The sequence below is a fragment of the Chelmon rostratus genome, chromosome 22, assembly GCF_017976325.1.
Source record: "Chelmon rostratus isolate fCheRos1 chromosome 22, fCheRos1.pri, whole genome shotgun sequence".
NCBI classification, from domain to species: Eukaryota; Metazoa; Chordata; class Actinopteri; order Chaetodontiformes; family Chaetodontidae; genus Chelmon; species Chelmon rostratus.
The window spans coordinates 10,992,707-11,018,455 of NC_055679.1; the positions used below are offsets into that span (position 1 = coordinate 10,992,707).

Sequence of the window (25,749 nt, forward strand, 5' to 3'; positions counted from 1 at the left end):
CTGAGACTGCCTGGCCATCTCTTTTCTTAGCCAGAGTTGCCCAGCAACCTCAGGACCATGTTGCTGGGCGTCCTGACACCTAAACCCCAGAGTTCAGTTGAGAGAGCAACAACCTACAACATCCACAGTCAGTTTGGTAAGTCAGTCCTTGAGTCTGGCTCCTGAGACTGCCTGGCCATCTCTTTTCTTAGCTAGAGTTGAGCTAAGAAAACAGCAACCCACAACATCTACAGATGTTCTGGGTTCAGGTGCCATTGCCAAAGACAACATACTTCAGTCGATCTGTTCCCATCCATCAATCAGGCCAACATCCACAGATGTCCTGGGTTCAGGTGGCATTGGCACAGTCAACGTATTTCAGTGTTTCTGTGCCCATCCATCAACCAAGACAACACATCCACAGGAAAGTGATTGGTTGCGTGGACACAATGGATCAAAATTCCCCTAAATGGCAGAGTTCAGTCCTGGAGTCTGGCTCCTGAGACTGCCTGGCCATCTCTTTTCTTAGCCAGAGTTGCCCAGCAACCTCAGGACCATGTTGCTGGGCGTCCTGACACCTAAACCCCAGAGTTCAGTTGAGAGAGCAACAACCTACAACATCCACAGTCAGTTTGGTAAGTCAGTCCTTGAGTCTGGCTCCTGAGACTGGCATTGGATGCCTGGCCATCTCTTTTCTTAGCCAGAGTTGAGCACAGATAACAGCAACAACCTACAACATCCACAGATGTTCAGGTGGCATTGACAAAGTCAACATGGGTCCTGGGTTTGCTGGGCAATCCTGACAACTAAAAGGCAGAGTTCAGTTAAGCGAACAGCAACCCACAACATCCACAGATGTTCTGGGTTCAGGTGCCATTGCCAAAGACAGCATACTTCAGTCGATCTGTTCCCATCCATCAATCAGCCAACATCCACAGATGTCCTGGGTTCATGTGGCATTGGCACAGTCAATGTATTTTAGTATTTCCGTGCCCATCCATCAATGCACAGGAAAGTGATTTGATGCGTGGACACAATGGATCAAAATTCCATCGCCCAACGTGGGGCTCGAACCCACGACCATGAGATTAAGAGTCAACTAATAAACAACTAATGGAATAAAGCACTGCAACGATGCATCTGCCTTGTCTAGCTGACTGTACAATGTGGAACTGTTTGCAATACTGTTTGGTTCCTTTCTTGTTATTTCATTGTCTGCTTGAGTTTGCAAAAAGCTAAACTTTACCTGACTCCTGTTTTTACAGATATGTTTAGTCGAAATGATTCATTTTTACTGCTGTAGAAATATAAATTTTATTAGAAAATATACACCTTAATTCTCTCTCATGCACACAATTGTAACCATAACACACACACACACACAAAGAAATTAATGAAAGAAAATGTATAAATAAAATGAATACAAAGTATAATAATTAAAGCTAGAAAACACTGCTCTACAATATATATACTGTATATACTAAAACACAATATCGACACACTTTCCCAGGAACACACAATATTTGTCAGCATATACAGTATGTTATTTCTGTAATGCTGACTTTCAGACCTGTTACATGTGATGATAATAAAATTATTACAGCAATGGGCTAATAGAAGAAGCAGGCTGTGGGGCATGGCTGTACAGGTGGGAGAGGGACAGGAGCAGCAGGAATAGAGGCAGCAGGCAGGTTGACTCCTTGCAGCAGAATACTACATTTCTACCCCGTCAGTCACTTGTTGTGCCACCGTCTGATTCACATCAAACAACTGCAGAGTAGTGTTGTGCATGACCGTACCATTACCCAGGACCAGCTGCCTGATTTTGCTGTAGTCTCTGAGAACCTGAGTCCATCTTGTCAGAGGTTAACTGCATGCTTTTTAGGGCTCTTAATGTTACAGAGTCTGACAAAGTTGGACTCTATGAGACGACAACAGTCTGGCCACTTGGCAGGGGATCCTGTTGATGCTCAGACACAACATGTCATGCTCTCCACACCTGGTTTAAATTCAGGTTTCTTTTTTACAACACCTGAAGTGTCCTGTTGGCACTTGGTGCCATGCAGTGTATGCCACTCGCTGCTGGTCCTGCAGCAGGACCAGCAGCGAGTGGCATACACAGAAGGTTCTGCCACAGGGCTTTGATGGTGGTGGCCTGCTGGTTGCTCAGTGTTTGTCCAGTTTGAGTCCTCAGCCCCAGCAAATACTCTGCCAGGCTGTCCACTCGGTCCATCCCTGGGTCACTGCGCTCATCTACACCCTGATAAATACAAGAGTACAGCAAAATCAAAAACACACAATATCACAGACAGACAAATAACACATCTGTCAGAGTGTAACTTCTCACAGCATCAGATTTTTGTATTTCTGGATAAGAAAAATATTAACGGCGACATTATCTGCACCGACGTGCACCAAGACAGTAACGTTATGCAACGACATTAATGCCGACAAAGCGATCGTCATATAGCGTAACAGCGTAAAGAAGCTAGCTAGCTCGTCGTCAAAATCAAATAAGTATAAAATAAGTTCGCCAGCAGCAGCAGCTCACCTCTTTATGTCGGCGGATGAAACCTGAAAGCAGCAGAAGCGGACCGCGACACTTGAAGCGGCATCAGACGTGAACACCGCAGCCGGCTCCCTTTCCCGGGTTTATTTTCGTACTGGCCGGAAACCGGCAGCGATTGGCCACGGGGAAAGATGGAAATGGCGAGCCGCGATTGGCCGGGGGAAAAGATGGAAATGAGGCACCGCGATTGGCCGTCGGCCGAAAGATGGAAATGGCGAGGCGCGATTGGCCCGCGAAAGATGGAAATGGGGAGAGGCGATTGGAGGAGGGGAGCCAGTCTCTCGGTCCCCGGGTAGCGCCAGCCGGGCTAAACACCCCTAAAAAAAGGGTCCCATTTCGCGCCGGCATTCGCTGTCCTGGACTAAGAGCATGAAGGATAGTGGAGGGCAGTTAAAAGAACAGCAACCGACAACATCCACAGATGTCAGACCTTGAGTCTGGCTCCCGAGACGGCCTGGCCATCTTAACAGTGAGCCAAAGAAAGAAAAAACAACCATAAGAAGAGTGAGGTGTGGCAGAGTTAAGTGGAAGAGGATCAGGGGTTTCATGAGGATGCCTGATCTCTGATCTCACCAACATGGCTTTTCTACATCTAAATCTTCTTACTACCCTTCTGCTAACACACTTTCTGCCATTGTTCCCTTCTTTCTTTCTCCTCATCTTAGAGCTTTTTGAATCTAAATAATCCCCAAGTCCTCCCTTTTCCTTCTTCCTGTCTTTATCTCTCAGCCCTCTCACACGAAGTACTTTCTATGACTAAGTCTCTGTGTTCTGTAACAAAATGTACCTAAGACTATGCTCCTTTGTCCCTTTTTCTGTCATGATCTGAACTTTTGTTTTACTGTGATCTTCAGTCTCTTTCTCTCTATAGACACAGGATTTTATGTTTTTCCTCTCTTGCTTTCTCTCCCTCTTGACTTTTGAGCTCCTTAACATGCCCTTGTATCCGTGACTAATTCTCTCTCCCACTCTTTTCCTCCCTCCTCTCTGCAACATGTCCTCATTTCAATGTCTTTTTCTTTCCCATTGTACTGTCTTTTTCCACTGGTTTCTTTTGTCTTTTCAGTCTTCATGTTAGTTTTTTGTTTCTACAAACGTCTTGCTGAAAAATGCATGCAACAAAGGCTTTGAGTCAGAATTTAAGCCAATAAAACAAATATCAAAAAGTCTTTTTCCTAACATATTCAAACTGAAGTCAACAGGTTAGATCAGCTTTTAAAATGATGAACTTCTTCCGCTAAATAACATCATTCAAACTATTTGCCTACATTGCTGGACTTGCTCGCAGCGGAAAAGTACATCTGCGCAAATGTTTCGAAGTTCAACTTTTGCAACTCTAAAAATTGCATCATTGCACAAGTAGCAAGCCACCTTAACAGTGAGCTTAACATGTGACAGCCACTGGTACACGTGTTTTGAACAAGTCAGGCAAACTTACTGTTCCTTTTGCAAGCTGACAAGCTTGCTAAGTGACCACTAAGAAGCATTTAGCAAGCTCATTACCTCTCCAGTAAAGCTCTTTGTTGAATAAAATGATGTACAATTCTGAAAACAAAATGTCGGGAGGCAGCAAATGACACAGTACAGAGACAATAGAAAGCAGCTCTGAGATCTGTTTTGACTGTCATATCCTGGCTGCTGGTCACATTAACTTGCTAGCTGTTGTAGTTCATCTAGCTTTAGCAACAAAATATTTCTCTCCTCCCTTTTTCTATTCTCTTGTCTGTCCTCTATTAATATTTAATACTGTTCAACCCCAAACACTAACCTCGAAAAACTATTAATCGGAAAAGACAAAATGGAGGAGGTGGAGGGAAACAATAGGAGAAACGGAAGGAAAGGTGTGAAAAGAGGAAAGTGGCGTAACGAGAGAGCAGGGTGAGAAAAGGTGAGGGGGAAAAAATGAGGTAAGATGAGAACAAACTGAAGGAAAGGAAGAAATTAAAGCGTCCTCCTCTCTCATTTTCTTTGCTGGCCTTTCTTTACATCTTCCCCTTTTCTCTAATTGTCAGGAATGCTGACCTCAGCTCACTTGTTTCTGTGCCAGCTCTCTTTCTCACTTAATCTAATCATCACACCATTATTTCACTCCTCCTCCTCCTCCCTCATTGTTCCCTTCCTCCTCTTCTCTTCTCCATCTATCCTTCCTGCGGCTCTCGGCTGTAACCCGCTGACAACGGACAGAATGAGGAACAAATGAACACCGAGTGAAGTCGGGGGGACTGCTGAGTCATGCTCAGAAGAAAATAATTTCATCGTGATAAGGCTCTGGGGAATATTAGATTAGATTATTGTTTCGTCTTTCCCTCCAGTGGTGAAAGAAGAACCTTTGTTGATATCTATGCAATTATCAATAATGGAAAGTTGCTGAGTCATGGTTGGACGAGAACTATTTAATCGCGATAAAGAATTAGATTAGTTCGTTCCCCCCGTTTCTCCATGTAGAAGAGAAAGTTGTTCGCAAGTGGAAAATTACAAATGACAATGAAAAGTGTCTGAGTTGAGCACTGAGGGGAATTATTTAATACTGATTAAGTCTCTGCGGCCTAATAAATTAGATTAGACATTTTTTTAACTTTTGACAGTAACAGGAGAGGCCATGACAGTAATAAACAAATAATAATGAACAGTGAAGTAAGTAAAGAGGGAGACAAACAAATAAAAACCCCATGACTCTGAAAAAGAAACACTGAAAAACTGTGGTATTGAAGAAATTTCCAGACTTTCATGCACATCATATCGTCTGTAACTCATTGATGAACTGATAATTAATTGAGACTTCTGTCCTGAATCCCAGAAATATCTTTTTCAACTGCAGTTACTTCTAAATTAAAACCATGACACACTCATCTGTTCACAGAATTCAAAGTTTCACTCTAAAGTGGCTGAAGGCGTTATTTTCACTGAAAAGTCTGGTTATGTTTAGGCATAGAGGATTAAACATGTTTCTTTTTAAATGGTCCCTGTCCCTTTTCTGAGGTTTTCTTTTTTGTGTGTGTGTTTCTGCAATATCATTTAAGGCTGTTGTGGGCGAGGTAAAAAATAACACTTAACCAGAAACCTGGAAAATACCAAATCATCATCTTACAGAGCGATCCAAAGCCATTAGCAGAGCCAAAGTCTTAAAAATGTCCACGTTAGAGCCGAGATTTAGCCACAAAGGTGTGGAACAATGGCCAAGAACACGGCCACACATACACCACCTGTAAACCTGTTAGCCAAATGTGTCTGTTGCTGGGGCAGATGGTGGTATATTACTCACCTTCCCCCCTGCTCTTTCTCTGGTTCCATTTCATAAAATATTACTATCACTCCCTCTTCTCTTTGCTTTCACACACTCTTCACCCCAACTTCTCTCTCTCTGTCTCTCACGGTTTTATTCTCTGTCTGCTGAAGAAAGTAAAAATGGGAGTAAAAGCCAAGAAGAAGGAGACTGTGAGAAAGACGGGAGGGGAAGGAGAGTGACGAGAGCTGAGGTCACCTTGATCTACAGCCTCCTGCCTGCACTGCAGCTGGGGGTCAAGGGGCAAAACACGGGAAACACTTTCAGGGACACATGCATATTCTTTAACACACACTCACACACACACACACACACACACACGCAGGTGTGTTTTTATGCATGTTTTATGTACGTTACTCTCTCTTGAATCCATCCATTTATCCGTCTCTTGACTGAATGCTTGCCATTAGGCTAGTGCACAGTGCAAAAGATAATGGCACTACAAACAGCCCAACCATACTGACACTCTGTTGATTTAAATGTAGCCTTTTGCTCTCCTTAATACTTTTAATAATGACACATTTGTCCCTGTAGGAAAGGTGTTTTTTTTCCCGGAGAACTGAATTTTACATCTAATCCCTCTGAATTCAACCTGCTCTGGGCTTGTCCACCATAAAGTTACGCCGGCGTTTTGAACCCAAATTCAGACCAGACGCATGATCTTAGTGGCATTTAAGCACTCGCAAAGTCTCTATCCAGTCTAAAAATACTGATTCTGATCAACTGAGTGATGGCAAACCTCTAAAAAAATACCGCTTTCTGTTTACACATAACATATTAGACCTTATGCAAGGAGAATTTACAGCTCACCAAATCGCTTACTTCATCGCTGATTTACACTCACTTCTAACTTCACACTCTGTCCATCTGTCAGGCAGGTTATCAGCGGCAAAGTGTGTGCATAAAAATACCACACCAGCCTCAACTTACTGGACGATTACACTGCAAACACACACACACACACACACACACACACACACACACACACACACACACACACACACACACACACACAGACGGGAATATTGAGGAAGTCTCGGCTATGATCCATCACTGAGGGATTGAAAATTATGACACCACAGAAAGAAAAAGAGAGAGAGACACCGAGGGGGGAGTAAAACCACTCACACCCTTGCACACACACGCACACACACACACACACACACACACATAGCAGCAGACAGTGGAGTCTCTGTGTTGTCAGTAACCACCTTCGAGACCCTGAGGTGTCATAAATGACTTCAAATAGGACGGAGAGAGACGGAGGGATGAGGGAGGAAGGGAGAGGAGAGTGATGCGTGTTATAATGACTTCATTTGACACAGCCACTCTCTAACACCCCCTGCTTTTTCTCTTAAACACCACTTCAAGCTATTTCTGACACACACACACATGCACATGATCTTTCCAAAGCATGCAACATCTATCTCAGTGAATCCCTCTGAGCTTGTTCTATCCATTAAGTGGATTTTTGGCAATATTCAATAACTGGAAATCTTTTGCAACAAGAGAACTGCTACGTCTTATCTATCTGAGCTGTTTTGAGGATGAACTCCATCGTTAGTAGTTTGGTTTAACAATTTGGGAATCGGGAGAAATACAAGCTAAGCAAAGCCCATCAATCTGTTACACAATTGTGACACACGCATGTGACTGTTGGTCTCACGTAAGCAGAAATAAAGGAACTTATGCAGATAAGCTAATATCATGTCATGCAACTGTTTTAAGATGTAATAACTGGTGTACAAGTGAAGCCTGTAGGGCCCTTTTCTAATTCTGTGTTATTGCTAATATTAAATGTCCCACACACAATCACTACAAAAGGATGTAAATACATTTTCCTGAGTTCATCAAAATTTTAAAAAGCATAGAAGTGAAATTATTTTCAAGCTATTCATGTGTGAGCAGCAAGAAGGGAGTCAATCAGCTGGAAAAAGACCTCCATCATCTCAGGCTCAACAGCACAGCTCTGACTTTTGATCTTCTTATTATGTATTAAATTCTCTATTCATGCTGATATAGGAGAACCATCTGCTGTTGCACTCTAAGATAGCCTAAATTTAAGCACCAAACAAATGTCTCATGTGAGAAACAAGTTGAAAAAAAAAAGAAAAAAAAAGAAAGACAGAAACAGAAGAGATGAACAAGAGGAACTGATAAGGACAGAAAATGAGAAGAAACAAGAGAGCGAAGAAGAAATCCACCAAACTCCCAGTAGGCTCGTCCACTAAGGATTTGGTTAATTCACTAGACCCACGAGAACCTTTACTGTGTGTGAGCGTGTCTCTGAGTGTGTGAATAGACCTCTGTGTGGAACCACAGAGGCATTTGGTCATGTTTATATCCTTGTTTTTGGCCTGGGTGAGTGTGTACATATTGGTATGTGTGTGTGTGTGTGTGTGTGTGCATGTGTGTGTGTACATATTTGTGTGCTTGAACCCTCTGAAGGTGTATCCATACCAGCAGAGTGACGTGTACGGCTGTGTGTGCTAGTGTGTAGCATCTGTGGGCCGAAAATGTAAATAAATAGAAATTCATATGAAGGTGTTGTCACCGGAGATTTGCAGAACATTTGAACTCTGTGTGTGTTTTTGTGTGTGTGTGTGTGTGTGTGTGTGTGTGTGTGTGTGGTGAGTGTGGGAGGAGTAGGTTAATCCTAAATTTACCCTTGGTGGTCGGAGCACTGTGGTCACATCTGGACTCAGTTTCTCTCTGCCTCTCTTGTTTTCTTTGCTCCTCTCATCATAGCCACCTCACCTGTGCTCCTTTTTTTTCCTCCTTTTTACACTTTTTACTCTCACAACCAAAAACCTTTTCCCGTGTCCACTTGGGCGTCAAACTATGATTAAGCGTGATAGTGTGTGCACAGTGATCCTACCTGCTGTTTGAGCTGATGAACCAGACTGTCCTTCTCCCTCTTCAGAGCTGCCACCTCTTCCTGGGTTTTCTTCTTCTTGGACGAGGAGAGCTCCAGCAGGGCGATGTTGGCGTCTTTCTCACTTATGGCTGCCAGCAGCGCCTCTTGCCTGCACAGAGAACAAGTACACATTTTGTTAGCAATGCTAGGAATAAACTTAATTTGATTTCATTAAAGCCACACTTGCTGCTACCTGAATGAATTTCTGAACTTTAAAGACAGAAATAATGTTCAGTAAAAGACGCTGGTGAATGCAGCTTTTTCTTGCTCAATCAATACTATTAAAGAGAGGGTTTTTCCATTTCCACACCAGCCATACCAATTATTTTAAGATAGCTGAGAGTTCTGCCTTCCCCCAATATGATGGAGGCAAACATAATTGCACTTGATTTCTTTTTCTTGAAATCTGCTGAAATTCTCTGAGGATCATCAAGAGGAACAAGGATACAAGATGTTCTTGTTAAATTTTCTGAAATGTCATTTTACAACTTTATGAGCACCACAGAAAAAATTCCAGTCACCTCCCTTGTAATCTGGGTGGAGACAGAAATCCCTGGGATGGATATCTCAAAATTTGGACAAAGAAAACCAGAACGATCTGCATGGCTACATACTAATTTGGGTGTGCTTTAATGTTATGGTGAAACCATGGCATGTCAACAAGTGGAGGGAAGTCCTCTTAATTGGAGCACTGCTGATTTAGGAGGATAAAACTGGCGTATTTTTGCAAAAATACGGGCCTTCCTGGTGGTCAAGTGTGACGCATACCGTGCAATCAAAATGTTTCCAGTTTGTTCATGGTGGGGACCTTTATGGCATGTGTTACTCTCTTTCTCCCTTATTTCTCTCCATAACATCTTTAATCCAATATAAGCAAAAGTGGGATAAAATCATTTTTCTGTCAGCCTGCAGAGCAGCTTTTACTTTGTCCTTTCTGCTGGGAGAGACAGTTGGACTCACAGAGCAGAGAGCTGGCAGCGTCTTGCTCATGGACACTTAAGCGGAGCAGGTATTGGAAAAGTGGTGGCTTGAAGCTTATAACTTCACAAAGCCGCCTGGTTTCCAAAAAAGCACTGATGGTGGAGTGTATTTGGCGCCAAAGCTAAGCAAATTAGCCTCTCTTTAGCTTCATTTAACTACTCAAATACACACACATTCATATAAATGCCTCCCACTCTCCGTTTCCATACAGGTATTACTCTCCAGTCTCCGTCTGTCTTTCCAGCCCTCTCGTCTCTGTCTCTTCCCCCGGCCTGGATGGTCCGTCGGGCTGACAGATAGATAACATTCCATGCGGTCAGGAAGCAACAAGCCGCATCCCATCCATCCCATCAGCCACAGATCTGGCCGAGCCTCCTCCGAGGACACCCAAGCCTCCGAATTCTCGGAATTCTGGTCGTTTCCAAGGAGAATCTCAATCACAAGGTTTTCTTCCACAATCCCACAGGGCTCAACGATTGGCCACACACAATCACACACAAAGGTTCAATCTTGCATTTGGAAGAACAACTATGTTCCCTCTTTGACCGTCTCTCCAAATCTTCTTACTTACGTTGTATTTTTATGTAAGAGGACACGCACACACACACATACAGATACAGCGGTGCAGCGAGGAATGCAGTGATGAGAGTGTCTAAATGAAGACAGATTACATGTTTGGACTGTGTGAAGACCCACAGATTCTTTGGTCAACCTCACTGACCACACTGTCAGTGTACAAGTGTCCCATCATGCATCTGGACTGCAGCAATCCTGTCAGGCGCAAGGGTTGAGGGAGTTGAGGCCGGGGTTTGTAGATCGATTCCCCGGGCAAGTCTGGTCACTGTCAGTCTGCTCAGAGCTTTTTAATCAAAGACTTCTCATTTTAAGTCATTAATTATATTGTCTCTTTATATTATAAGATATATATTTCTGTCCCCTGTTGATAAATTGTAGAAATGTATTTTAACAACACTAAAGACAAGAAAACCAAAGAGTATTCAAGGGTTTTTGATATTTTTTGTAAACTTGAAAGAGGTGCTGATTGAAAACAAATACGTGCAAAAAATGGCAACCTCACACTCCTAACTAGGCCTGAGTATCATTTAAAATGTTCTGATCTCAATGTAATACCAGAGTTTAGATACTGATACCAAGACAGCTTCTCAAATGCATCTGTGCTTATTTTGGTCCTGATATACAGTAGATACAGAAACTTTAAATAGAATTCACTGTAAGATGAACATAATAATCAGAAACGTATTCAATTTCAATTTATGTCTGTTTCAACACAGCCCTGGACATTTATGGGGAATCCAAAATGCTCCTTCTCTCCATTAGCGTGTTTTTTAAATTCCTGCCTTTATGCTATCAGATCATTCCTTTTATTCCCGATTGTGAGACACTGGGACACTGTCACAGGCTTTCCCGTTCGTTTTTCATATAAACAGTGCTACACACACGTACTGAATCACACGCACATGCAGAGAAAGGCTAATGGAACATTAGTCTTGTTAAAGCTAACAGTCCGTCTAGTTTTATACCATATCTGAAAGTTACCTGCCAGCACATGGCACTTATAAACCTTGGTGATAAAATGATATTTATTCCAGATGCACTCGTCTCATTCTGGGCCTCTCAATGGTTCCCCTTCGTCTCTGTCTAACACACACACACACACACACACACACACACACTTAAAACACTCTCTGCTTGGCCTTCTCAGCTTCCAGAGCTAAACATGTGCTTATGACAAGTGCTGGTTGTGGCTACTGCTGTTGCTATGTGATCATTAAAAACTGTTTCAAGTGCGGCTCTCTTTTGCCAAATCTTTGGATAATTCCACTGTCAGAGGGCACTTTAAAAAACATAGTGTGCTCTCAGCTCAGCTGGCAATGTGTCCTTACTGTTGAAAGTAACAAAGACAATGCAGCCAACACGGTGAGGAAGAAAGGTTCCCAGTGGATATGCAGCCTTAGATCTGTAACCTTGCTTTCAAGTCTTTCCATTCTGGAACAATATGGGGAGCAAAGAAGGATAAAGGAAGGTCTACTAAGAGTGAGCAAAGAATAAAGCTTGTGAAAGAGGTCTAACACATTCATATTATCCCTATTTTGGCATCTTTTGTCTTATATGCTGTGATTATTTTTCACTGCACATCCCAGAGAGTGATTTTCAATCTGTGTGTGCAGTGGTTTCTGTAGATGAAGTTCAGCCACGGCATCTAATGTTAGCATGAATCACTTAAACGCAGCCTGCTCATTTATAAGACCACTGTGTTGGCAAAGATGAGGTCTCAAAGTATGAAGCTCTGAAAAAAACATGCAGGATTGTTGAACCTGGGCCAGCTTTTGTCGCAGACAACGTCGTCCAGCGGTGCGGTGCGGAGTCACAAACATACAAGGCCACATTCCTGGCAGGTTTCCTCGTAACGTGAACAGGGCAAGTTTACTGTTCACTTCACAATAAGTGAGACAGACAATAAAATTATAGTAATAAGCTTCCTGTTGATACAGTTCCTGCTTTATCATATTATTAACTTCTGCACAACATTTTAGCATCTGATAAGGCCCAGGCTCACTGCCTAGTTGTTCAATTCCAACATTTTCTGATTTTTTTTTTTTTCTACAATATCGGTGCATGACATCCCTGAGGTTGAGAGAGGGTGGCTCAGGACGTGCACTGCAAAATGTGTAATCTAAGAAAGATCAATGCAATACATGCTTGTTTTTTTGTCTGACAAGATAAATCTTCATACCAGGCAGTTTTTATGTAAGAGCATTTCACCTGTTTCAAATCTTTTTGTCCTTAATTATCTTAATGAGACTTGTTTGGGAGATTTTACTACTGGTTCTGAGTAACTTAATGCTTGAAACTTGAATTTCCAAAATTATAAAGCTTTCTGTTTTGCACTTTTTTGCTTACTGTTAAGTAATACTTTCCCCATTGTATTTGTTTTTTCCCCCTTTGTTTTTGGGAGCGGAGTTTTTGCAGTGTAGAGTGGGTGCCCTCTCATCAGAGGGTCCGTGGTTGGATCCCTGGTTGAATGCACACGTCTACATGTCAAAGTGTCCTCCACCAAAATACTGAACCCCAAAATGCTGCTGCTGGCTGTGTGATTGAATACCGGCTTGTGTTGTAGAGCACTTTGAGCTGACGGTAAGGCTAGAAAAGTGTAATATAAATGCTCTGACAAATGATTGCACATGTGCATCTGTACAAATTATCTTGTGCATATATATATATATATATATATATATATATATATATATATATATATATATATATATACATACATATACTGTACAATAACCCAACGACACTGCATTTTAATTTTCATATTTTTTCAAAATCTACTGTGAAACTAAGTTATTCTTCACAAAGCAATATTTTTGTACTCTGTTGTATATAATGTACGTAGCCTCAACAGTTCATTTTATTTTGTATCTTTTTATTTTCTATTCTACTTGCGTGGGATCAAATAAAATCCCATCTTATCTTCTGGCGGAGTCTTCTACCAGGCTACGCAGATATACTGCTAAAGCTATAGCGAGCTAGTCGCACAAGAATGGCAGAGAAAGTGCTGCCAAAACTTCCCAGTGCTAACATGCTAGTTGGCTAGCTGTGATTACTAACAATAGCCATGTTGTTGTTTATATTCATCATAGTAATGTTAGGTGAGACACCTTTACTTTTGCCTTCACTACATAAAGGCTACACTTGTCTCTACATTGCCACTGAACACTTGCATTGCAGGTGCAGAATCATCCAATAATCATTCTGAGTGTAGAAAAATGGTTACAGGCTGAATTATTATTGCGCTCCATTCATACATTTGTATGAACATTTCACAGGTTATGCAAAATTTAACAAGTTTCCATTTACATTAATATTCTCTCCCAACTTCCTTTCAGGCTCTCTCACCTATTCACCACCAGCACCCACCCAACATTTCTCATCTCTCTCTCTCTTCACCTCCGCTCCCTCGTCACCCGCTCTATCATCCCACCTCTTTTCCATCTCTCCGTCTGTAAAGAAGACGGGAGGCATTCTTTCCGTCGTTTGGCGGTCGTGTGCCATGATGTCATCGCCGTGGCGACAAGGCAGACAGTAAGCAGATACATGCAAACGCACCAGGCACCTGACCCCAACCCCAACACACACACACACACATGTGGGGGCCCTCTCCTTCCTCAAACCACTTAAGGCCCCTCACTTTATCAGAAACACTAATGCCTGGTCTTAGATCACTCACATATTTCTGTACACACACGCACACACACACACACACCAAAGCAGCTTCCCGTGTGTGCTGCATTATCTCTTTCATGCTGTCACCCTCTTCTGCAATCTACAGCATGTTTGTGTGTGTGTGTGTCCAAGTGACAGTTGCACGTCTGTGTTTACGGCAGCATGTTTTTCTGTAGGTGTGTATGTGCTCATAAGGATGTACTTATGTATTTCCGTGTGCGTGAATGTTCACAAGTGTGTATGCAGGGCTTCTTGCTGCACATACGTGTGTGTTGGAGTTAAGTGTGCGTGTCGGTGTGTGCGCGTAAAGTAGATTCAGTCTAGTGTGACATTGGCCAGTCTCCGTCTAAGACAAACACGGAGCTATTTTAGAAATAATCCCCTCTCTCTGCTCTCTGTTTCCGAGTGAACAAAGCAGCCTTCCATTGTTTTCTGTGACACTGTCTGCTCTGGTTACACAGGAGGCTGCTCGCAGGACGCCAGAGCTTACTCTTTAACCCCTGCAGGACGTGGTGCGTGTCTAGCTCGACCTCAATTCGGCGAAGGGTGGTTTCCCCCTGCCGAACCATATTCTAGAGTTGTTAAGACTTTTTAACGCTACCTACCACCATCTCGGATCAGGAAACTGAATGAGAGGCGAGAGAAAACAGCAGATTCACGCGGCTGCAGACAGGGGAAAATTTTGATAATCATATTAACTGTAATCATGAGTGTTGGTTTGCTTTAAACAAAAGAAAACTATATATCGACATTAAACAACAAAAACAAAGCAAGTTCAGCCTATAACACTCAGCACCTGAACTTATCCTTCATTATGCAGAATTATGCAGCAGTTCAGTGGGAATGGATCTGGCCTCTCTGACACCGCAAAGATCTAGACAGGAGATGCCTGATTGGAAGAAAGAACCTGTAAACAAGACACCACTCGTGGGATGCTATGATTTTACAGACAGGGTGGTTAAATCTGTGGATTTCAGCAGCTGAAATACAATACATCAGCAGCGTCCATACGTTGCACTTCTTCATTCTGTTTTAATACTAAGTTTATTTCAGAGTTAGGGATGTGGCCATGTGGGTACAAGCTGAGGTCAGATGTGCCTCAGCTGGGACGCCTGGGGGGAGGTAGGAGACATTTAAAACATGCAAAACACCTGATGAGCCTGTGAGTACAACGTGTTGACGAGAAGCGCGAGACGTAAAGTATACAGGAAGCACAGTGTCTAAGCTTGATGTATGGTTGCTCTTGATTTAACAGCTGATGAAATGTTTCTAGATTTTGAACTTGGTCGAATTGCATGATCATGGCAAGCATTCACATTAACCAATAACCAAATTGTGGGAAAAGGTTTGGTTTTAAAGAGAGGAGAGATGAGAGGAGAGAGATACAGGAGGGCACAGCTGGCTCTCAGTGGTAGCTAATGCTGCCTGGAGGCACACACACACACACACACACACACACACACACACACACACACACACACACACACACACACACACAGAGAGAGAAGTAGCATAGAAAGGAGGATGGAAGTGATCTGTGGTGAGAGGAACTTCTCCTGCCAATCTTTCCTTCCTTTCTTGTATCTTTATTTTCACTCCTTAAACACTCTCTCTTTTCCTTTCTGTCAGATTTTTGCTTGATAATCAGACAGCTTTCAGTTGGTAGACCTCACAGTCTCACACACACACAAACATAAACGCAGAGAGAGCGAGAGCTACTAGTTTAGATTCTGTGTCTCAAGAGTGGGGCCCTGCAGAGTAGTATTTTTCTCCCAGCTGACAGCTTCTGTCCTGGGGCAGATAACCAGCGAGCACTGGGCCCCCGATTCTCATCTGCTCCATGCTTTCTCTCTCTCCCTCTCTCTCTCTCTCTCTCTCTCTCTCTCACACACTCAAACACACACACACACACACACAATTGAGGTGTGAACTGCTGCAATGCCTCACAGCTCAAAACACTAAGTAAAGAAAAAAGTAAAGTCAGAAGTAAGAAAAGCAAGAAAAGATGATGCTGGAGGCCTCTCTTTTAAGTTTTACACATTGTTTAACACAGGCATTCACAGCTGTACATTAAATACATATGTCACATAGTATATATATCTGACACGGACTCTATAGCACCTTTAAAGTACGCATTCTTAGAATCTACTGCCTCTAGCAGCACCACACATAAATGCGCAAACACACACACGTATTGGTTTGTGGCCCTACAAGAGAAAACACCGGGCAATGAATGCACACATCAGAGCAGGTTTTATGAAACATTTGTTAGTGCTGGCCCGCCATGTGTGCAGCATCAAAGCAAAGACAGCCAATAAAGCTTTGGTTTATAGTAAACCATTTTACTGCCGCACTCCGCGCCAGCACAAAGTTTCACTTCACTAGATTACAACAGAAGCTATTAGAGAAAATGATCGACACCTTCCACAGTTGTTATGCGCATTCAAAACTTTGAAACTGTTTTCGAGGGCTACTTCACACCAAACACATCAAAGGCATAATGGTACGTTAAAAGAGCAGAATGATGATAAAAATGATTATCGGAAATTACAGTAAAGAATGCCCTCGGAGCTTTTATTCAACGCCAAAAACCAAAATGTGTTTACCGATCTGGAAAGTTTGCATGTTTATTAGGACTGTAAGAAACTGAAAAGACCAGAAAATGTCAGTACAGCAGCCAGGTCCTGATTTGGCAGAAACTTTGTTTTTATCTTTGACTGACGCTGCCTAGATTAAAGTAGCCCACTGTAAAACGTACAATAACACACAGAGAACAGCAGGATTTTTGGCGAGATCTGTTTGAAAGCTGTGTGTGTGTGTGTGTGTGTGTGTGTGTCTTAAACTATAGTGGAAGTGGGTCAGAGACACTGGATATGAATGATTTAGTATGGAGAGAGAAGGCAGGACGAGAGACCATCAGAGAGAATTGGAAAAAGTGAGAGAGAGAGCGCGAAAGAAAGTGTTAGGAAAATAGGTTAAAGCTGGTGCATAGGATAAGAGTGTGTGTGTGTGTGTGTGTGTGTGTGCGTGTGTGTGTTTGAGAGGGAGAGAAAAGCTCCCCTCAAGGAGCTGTTGTACATCAGAGAGGCTTAAAGAAAGACAGCGAGAAGGCTTACGCACACACACACGCACACGCACACACGCACACAGACACACACACACACAAAGAAACAGCATTGACAGGGAAGGGAATAGAATAACTGGAGGATTTGGAGGGAAAACAAATCAAAGAGACGTGCAGGGGGAGAGAGGGAGCGGAATGGAGAGAGTAGAGGGAATGGGAGGCAGAGAGACAAAGGCAGTGAGGGGGGGAGAGAGAGAGAGAGAGAGAGGGGAGGGCAGGTGGGACTACTGCATGACAGAATGAGGATCTGTTCTTGACACATTTCCCCTTTTGTCTCTTAAAAAAACACTCGCTCCTCACGCTCTCTCACCTCTGTCTTTCTGTCTCTCTCTCTCTCACACACACACACACATTTAAAAACACACACTGTGACTAATAAGAAAGGTGTAAAAATGCATTATCCATGGTCCGCGGGAGATGCTCTTTCCACGGGACCACACACACACACACACACACACACACACACACACACACACACACACACACACACTTTGAGAAGTGTGACTAAAGATGCAGCTTTGTCTTCACTGTGGTTCTTTACAGTCAATCCATTTCCACGCTGTGCCACAGAGACCAAGACATCTGCTTACAGTCTGTCAGCACAAACTCACTCCTGTAACACAAACCGGTCACAGTAATGGACACCTGCGACTCCCAGATGTTTATGAAAGAGGCTCTTTATAAACATCTGTGTGTGAGCGGCCACTGTATCTACAGATGCTCCCTGCGGCGCGGCTCTACTCTCCTTCCTGTTGGTCAGACACAAATGGATTTTAAGTGAATGCAGACAAAGTGGCTTCAACTTCACGTCTTTTTTAAAGAAACACAGTAAAATCAAGTGAAGGCGTCAGCATGTTTCAAACCAAGTGGTTGCTGATTGGTCGATCCACATCCAAAGTTAACGCGTGAGTGCCTTTGAGAAGATGCAAGTTAATGTGTGTTTCCATCCACTAAGTGGTCTGCAAGTTGGGTCAACAGCGGCAGTCAAGCCCCAAAAACAATGGAGGAGACATAAGGGAAGGATTTCTGTTAGTTTCATGTATTAATCTGAGGAAGGTCACACTCTCTTCATCACTCCACACAGATCTGATGTTTTCAACAGCTACTTTTTTCTGTCCCTTCAGTTAATGTTTAAGTCAAATGTGTCACATATGCCATGAGTTATTACCAAGGCTGTTGACACGGCACTCTGCTTTGCTTTTATCAATAAAGCAACTTTTCCACCTCTGCTAATTGTAAAAAAGGTTGTTTTTTTTTTTGTGATATTCAGGTTTTGTTAGTTCCAATTTTCTCTTTATTTTACAAGCAATTTGAAAACAAGCATCAAAAGCAGGAGGATGTTGTGATGTCCTTTAGTCTCTCAGCTCCAGCCAAATGACCCGACTGTCAACTGTAAAATGTCTGATTTTATTACTTTTTTCCTGCCATAATAAACACATCAGAAATGTAGCTGTATTATTTCACGAAATACTGGAATAGCATCAGTTTAACTTGAAGATTTCTTGTCCTGACAGTCTATAAACAATTTAAAGGCTTCAGACTGACTAAAAATCAATGCATAGACTCTTACAAAAGTAATCCCTGTCAATCATCACTTATGTCAATAACAGTGAACAGCTAATGACAAATATGTCTGTATTTATGTTGTCCGAGTTACATATTGAAAGATAATGCAGTGCAGACCTTCAATCTACCTTCTATCTGCATTACCAAGGTTGTAGCAAATTATGATTTTCGTACTGTATGCAGATAAATGGACAACAATAGTTGTCTGGAAGGTAAAAAAATAGCCCGACAGCCTGCAGTATGAATTCATAATGAAGCAAAAACTGCTTTGTTGGTTATGCCTTATTGCACTTTAATACTTCACAGGGGAAAATAACCAAATAATCTGTTGTTTTTTTTTCAACATACTGCACTGCTTCAGTAATGAATTTCACTAGTGACGCCACGGTTAGCTGGGAAAGGCTATAAAATGACAATAATTTTCATTATCTTCAACAGCGAAGAGCAAAATAAAAACCCAAATGACTGACTTCATTATCGGAGGTTAGCTAAAACATAATCCATTGCTTCATTTATCTTGCACGTCCATGTGCTTAGTGTCTTTCTTAGCTTGTGTGTATCCGCTGACTCGAACGCCTCACTGTGAGCCAACTTTCCCATTAAGGGGGATAAAGTCTCAAAATGGAAACGGCATCTTTGCATTGTAGTCATTTATAACTGTGATTATGCTGCAGATTTCAGAGCCGTCAGGTTATGATTCTGCCTGTTTCTCGCGCCCTCTGATGTCTCTTTTGCTCAGCATCTCTTGCTCTCTCACTCTCTCAGTCTCCAAGTCTGTCACTAGTTCTGACCTGTTCTCCTCTGCCTGTCCATCTACTACAGTTTTATCATTTCCAGAATAGAAATGTAATCGTCTGGCACTGGTAACGTACAATCAGAGGCTTTGAGGAAAAAAAAAAAAACATGTTTTGTTTTCTACTTTTTGATATGTTTTCCCTCTTCATTGCTCCCTCTCCCTCTTTAATTGCTGTTTAATGATCTGTTTGATGGCCTGGCACGCACAACCTGTAATCAGCCGAGGAAAACAGGCGAGTTTAGGTTTTGCCGCATCCTTTTTTCCTTTATCTGTTCTTTCTCTTCACTTGTTTCTTTTTGTTCTGATGTGTTTGGTTCTTGTCCATCTTTCTGAACATTTTGCTCTTGTTCTTGCCTCCTTGTGCTCGTTTTAAATCCTCTTCTTGTTAAGCTCAATTCAGCGCACTTTAATTGGTGTGAGAGCTCTGTAATACGTGTACAGATTACACATAAAATTACAATACAGAAGAGTCAGCAGGATAAAAGGAGACTCTCTTTTTCTCTGCTGTATATTCAGCTGAAGATCACTGGTTTGCATGGCTTCAGAGACTTTCAGAAAACCCTGTTATTTGAATACAACTTCTAACTAAAGCGCGTCTTTTATTGCTTCTATTTTCCTGATTCAATTTCTCCCTCTGTCTCTCGCAGGGGAAGAGAAAAAAAATCAAAGAGGAAGACAGCCGAGTCAGAGAGAAGAGGGCAAGAAAGGCAAGAACAGGGAGGGCAAGAAAAACGGAGAGAAAAGAGGGAGATGGAGAGCAGGGCGCCCTGATTTGAGCTTGTAAGACTAAGTGTCAAAACTGCATGCCCCTTTTTGTCATACTAAGCTCTCAACATGTCTGTCATACACAAACACACACACACAACAAATACACACACAGACTTGCTTTGGCACAGTGTGGATTAATCTCATTGCTGTCTGAAGGGATCAAAGCGCTTGTCTCTGGCTTATGGTAGCACACCATAAGCATGTGTACATGCATTTGTGTGGGAGGATGTATTTTTATGCATGTGTGTGTGTGTGTGTGTGTGTGTGTGTGGCGGGGGGGAAACATCTCCAAGCATTCCTCTGGGAGAGAAAGCTTCTAAGCAGTCATGCTGTCTCATCTGGTTTTATAAGTGTCTGTGTCTGTGTGTGTGTGTGTGTGTGTGTGTGTGTGTGTGCTATTTCTGAAGACTTCTAACGTTACTGATGGGATAGCTGTCGCGTGTGTGTGTTTGTGTGTCTTTTACACGTGCAATCGTATAGTTAGTGATGTCTTTCTGGCTGTGAGGAGCAGAGCTGTCGTTCCATTGAAAACAGGATCTCTGTCTACATGCACACAGACAGAGGGATGCAAACACACACACACACACGCACGCACACGTGCACACAGACGCCATTGATTAGTTTCAGTATGTACTGACAACAGCGACGATACAAGAAGACAGATAGTGAGAAATACAGCCTTTCAGACAGAAATCAGGCGATAATGATGTTTCCAGACAGATGTGGGCTCAGACTGGGTGGATGGATGGAAAGAGGTGAGGAGAAAAGGAAGGCAGGAAGGATGCAAAGGATAAGAGATGAAAAGGGGTGAAAAAGGAGGGGGAGACGGAATGCCAGAGCGAGGGATGGAGTGAAGGAGGGACGGCAGGAATGAAGGGAGGGATGCAGGGAGAGGTTTGAGGATTAGAGGCTGGGTGGGAGATAAAACAAAGAACAGAGCAGCAAAGGAGAAATAAATTGAATTTATAGAGTTCACCTTGAGGCATCAGCAAGGCTCTCACTGCAGGAGGCTGAAGACAGGGCAGCAACTTGGTGCTTCTGCAGACTTTCTTTATTGTCTAATTGTGCATGTGGTGCAAAACACCAGACTTTCCACTAAAAGCTTCATTTTTGTGTTATTTTGGGCAGACAGAAGATCCTGGTTCAATTAATCTGAATAGATTTGCTGGCAGTTTTAATCAGAAAATTTCAGTGAATCACTACCCAACACCTGATTTGTCACAGCCTGACGCGGCCTCTCCCACACACAGAGAAAACAACTAAAATATCAGGTTTTATTTCCCCGCTAACGCAAACACAAGTAATGTGACTCACTTTGTTGCCTGCTTGCTGGCAGCCTCGGCCGTTCGCTTAAAAAAACACACTGTCAAAAGTGCGTCGCCACCCTTGTTCCTCCACAGCAGGGTCTTTTCATTGTGACGTCTGTTTTCTTTTGTAAGAAGTGGCCGTTTGAAGCATCATTAATGTTACAATCTCCATAACAACCTTGCAAATAAACAGAAATCAGTGTCACGCTGTTTTATGTTTCAGGACGTTTGCTATAACACGTTCTGATTCTAATGCACACAAAAATCGCATATGCATAATTCTTGCCTGGTAAAAATAACGACCAATAAATTAGCCGACAATTTTGTGCACACGGTGAGAAAGGATATTGTACGAACGCAAGGGAGGAGGACATAACGTAAGCGGTTGTACATTCAATATATACTATAGTCTGAAAGGTTGATGGATGAACGGAAGGAGCCAGGGAGGCGGAGATGGAGGAAATATAATGTCTTCGGGATATCACGCAGTTTCGTTGGCTCGACCAAGTTGTTGTTGGACAGCTGTCTTTCTCCTCTTCTCCGCTTAGCCTTCCCTCCTTTTCTCTCCGCCGTAAAAACATTTCTGCCTCTGTTCTTTCATTTTATTATCCTCCTCCTGTGCCCCTCAAGAGATTTATACCTTTTGCCCTGACCTCTTTCCTCGCTTTTCTTCTCCTTGCTTCTGTCCTCCTGTCCACCTCCTCTCCTCTGACCTCCTCTCTTGTCTACCGTTCCGTCCTCTCCTTTTCCAGACTGTTCCGATATCACATCCAAACTGTCAGCGATATTCACACTAATTCAATTGCCTCGAGAAATATTTGCAGCGCCTCGTTTTAAATTAATTTACGCACACATGGTTTTGGATGTTCCCTAACGAGTAAAACACATGAAGAATTGAATTTTAGAACTGTGAGCATTGAAATTCTTTTGCTTCTTCACATGATATCAATGCGGAGCTATTACAACTGAAATGTTGTGTCCACTGTTCAATAACTTTTTACATGGATCTGCGATGTTGTAATTGAAAGAATAAATATTTACTGACATTTGGACATCTTTGCCCTGATCTGTGTTTCTCAGGCAGAGCTATATAACAAAGTTGCAAAATACTATCCGAGAAAAGTCTCTTCAAATTCAAGTACTATTGGCTGCAAAGGTCACAATAGACCATGTCAGAAGGGATGTGTCTTCCATAATGTTCAAAGACGTGAGTGGGAAGATTTGTTCTATTTGTCAGGGGTCTTCCTGCCCTAAACCACGTCTGTCAGGCAAAGCAGGTAACGTGGTGTGAGGAAAGCTGCTGCAAATTCACTGGAGACAAACGTGGAGAGGAGGTTGCAAATACTGACAGCAAACCAAGAGAGAGTCCAACTGTTTAAGCTGTTTGATTGCTGTGTGGGTGACAAAATGTGCTTTAATCACACAGTAAAAGCAGCAAATTAGGACAAGGTTGTAAAAAGCTGAAGGATTAAGGATAGCTGGCGTTTTACAGATTTTGCGTCTTTTTGAGGGACATTTGAAAAAATGATTTTGGGTTATTGAAATGAAACTGAGTTTATTGTCTCCTACGTTCTCCTCTCCACTAAATATACTCCCAAAAGCTAAACATCTTTAGCTTCTTAAAAAAATCTTATGTATGTGGATCTTACATTGATCAAGTCTTGTGGGACATTTAAGTTACACCTCAATTATCCAATTATCCAAACACATGCCTGTACCAGAAAGACATGCATATGAAACAGCAGCAGATTGAGGCAGAGATGTGTGCTAAGTGTCAGTACAGAAGAACAGCGGAGAGTAAAATGGGCTTTAATACATCCAGATTGGGATTTCAGACCTGACGCCCTGCTGTTACACACACACTGTCAGCACATTCCTCCAGCTGGCTGCGACACACACACACATACACACACACACCTGCATACTCCAAACTGTACAAACGCATGACAACACACATGCCCACAAGCACACATGGGAAGAAAACACAGTGTGTGCATATTTAATGTATATCTCAAAGAAAATATGTCTATGTGTGTTTTATGAGTGTGTGTGTGTATGTGAAGGCCGCTGCAGATGATTTATCAGCGGGAAAAATGCATGTTGGAGCCCTGCAGGGCAGATGTGTGTCGACGTGTAGCTCTATTTGTGTATTTTCTATCTTTGGGTTCGTGTGCATCCCAATTTATGTACATGAATAAATTCTGTGTATTTTCATGATTTTGTATTTTTTGCTTTCGGTTTTATGTGTAATATGCACGTTGATTACGTCTGCCTATATCAGTCTATATACTATAATGTGTTCTTGGACACACACACGCACACAAATTAACAATATACATCAGGGACAGGAGTTAGCATAGTGTTGGAGTAAAGATGACATGTATAAACGGATGGTGAAAACTGCGGCACAAAGACAGATAGACACTCACTGCGTGTGTGTGTGTGTGTATATATATATATGTGTGTGTGTGTGCGTATGTAAAGCAAGACGAGACGGAAAAGGAGGAGACAAGAGAAAGCCAGACAGAATGTCATATTCCAGCTGTAGTTGGTATATATTTCGGCAAGCTGAGTATGTGTGCTAATATATTCTGTGTCTGTCCCAGAAACCTCTGCAACATGCCGTATCATATATCATGTCTTACAGTAACATTAAACCTTACACCGATGTAAAACTGGGCAACAAATCAGACATCAAACCCCAAAGAGTTACAGCAGCCTGTGTGTGCAGAGACAGTTTCATGTGCATTACACCAAGATATATGGACGCACAGGACGCAGCCACCTTAAACATCTCATGTTTTACATGTGGGAGAAAGCCAGATACAAATGACGTATTTGCTGACCAAACCCTCATGCCTTGTGAAAAATATGAGCAATGGCGTAATGTACATAACTCACTGCGAGACAGCTAGCAGCTACCTGAAACATCTAAACTTTCCACTGAGGGGGAGTAGACAAATACACAACATCCCAAATACAGCACTCGACTGCAGGCTGAAAAATATCCTGCATTATGCAAAGGCAGAGCATGAAAGTGTTGTATTTTCGTCGGTAAGTTGTCAAATGATCACATATGAATGCAACCATTCTTCATAAGCCCCTGCAGGCGATTCATGGGAGCCTTTAAAGGAGGAATTTCTAGTGTGTTCTGGGTGAGAAAACTGGAGCTACTTTTGATCAGAAAACAAGGAGGAAAAAGTAAGCAGAATGGAAGTGTTGGTAACAGACAAACAAACTGCTGGCCGATGCAGACCACTGTGCAAAACAATAAATAAATGATATCCTTAAAACAATCAATACTGTTGGGGCAGAAATATAGCTTGAGCACAGAGAGGGGAAAAAAGAGTAGCAAACTCTTCTGTAAGGCCTGCAGCCAGAAACTTAAACTGAAGGAAAAATAGTGGTTTATTTACTTCTTAATGTACCAATATGTGATACAAATGTATTATTCCATAGGTCAGTAAAAGCTGCCTCCAAATACCCATATTAGAATAACATCAGCGGTGCAAAAAGTGCCTTCTGAAAGTGACTCATGCAGGAGCAGTAGCATTAAAAGCTACTGCATCTGTGTAGAAGTGGTGTGTTAAGAACCAAACAACCTACTGTCAAATGGAAAAGGTCAAACAAATAATTTGCAATCACATACTGAATGCATAAGTCACAGATATTTGTCTCACGGTGGAACATATAAAGTGCAGTCGTGCATCTACGTCAGAAACACCAGAGACGATCGGCAGAGTAAATATTTGGTCTCTGTACAGAAGGTATGATCTGTGTATGGAAACATACAGTCACACCACAGTTCAGAGGTGGGACAAAGTGGTGACTGGAGGCTTATAGCGATGTTAACCACAACTGATTTATACACACAGGTACACATATGCACATAATTTGCCATTGGGACAGTGAAGTTAAATGATAGCACAGACTGAACTGCCCACTGGAGACTCTTAAATCTAATCATGAATGTGTGAGGGGTGGTCTGGATGTGTGGTTTTTTTTATGTTGTTATTGAGGGTTTGTGTGATCTGTGTTTGTATGTGCATGTACCTAAAGTAAGGATGCATGTGTGTGCCTGTTGCATGAATATTCAACATGGCGCCTGTATCTTCTTAAAAGGAATGTTGGACAAGTCAGGCATCAATAAATCAATCGTAGAGCGCTTGCATACGTGCAAATTCACACACCGAAACACGGCCACGCATTCT

At 42.4% G+C, this 25,749-nt stretch overlaps 1 protein-coding gene across 2 annotated transcripts in view; it reads right to left on the bottom strand.

The window, feature by feature from the left end:
* LOC121625548 (ELKS/Rab6-interacting/CAST family member 1-like) overlaps nucleotides 1-25,749 on the bottom strand; it is a 132,843-nt gene that overhangs the window by 35,162 nt on the left and 71,932 nt on the right. For both annotated transcript variants that reach the window (XM_041963670.1, XM_041963669.1), the window contains one exon: nucleotides 8,710-8,857. In XM_041963670.1, coding sequence (XP_041819604.1) covers nucleotides 8,710-8,857 — 148 coding nt within the window. The remainder of the gene's footprint in view (nucleotides 1-8,709; nucleotides 8,858-25,749) is intronic.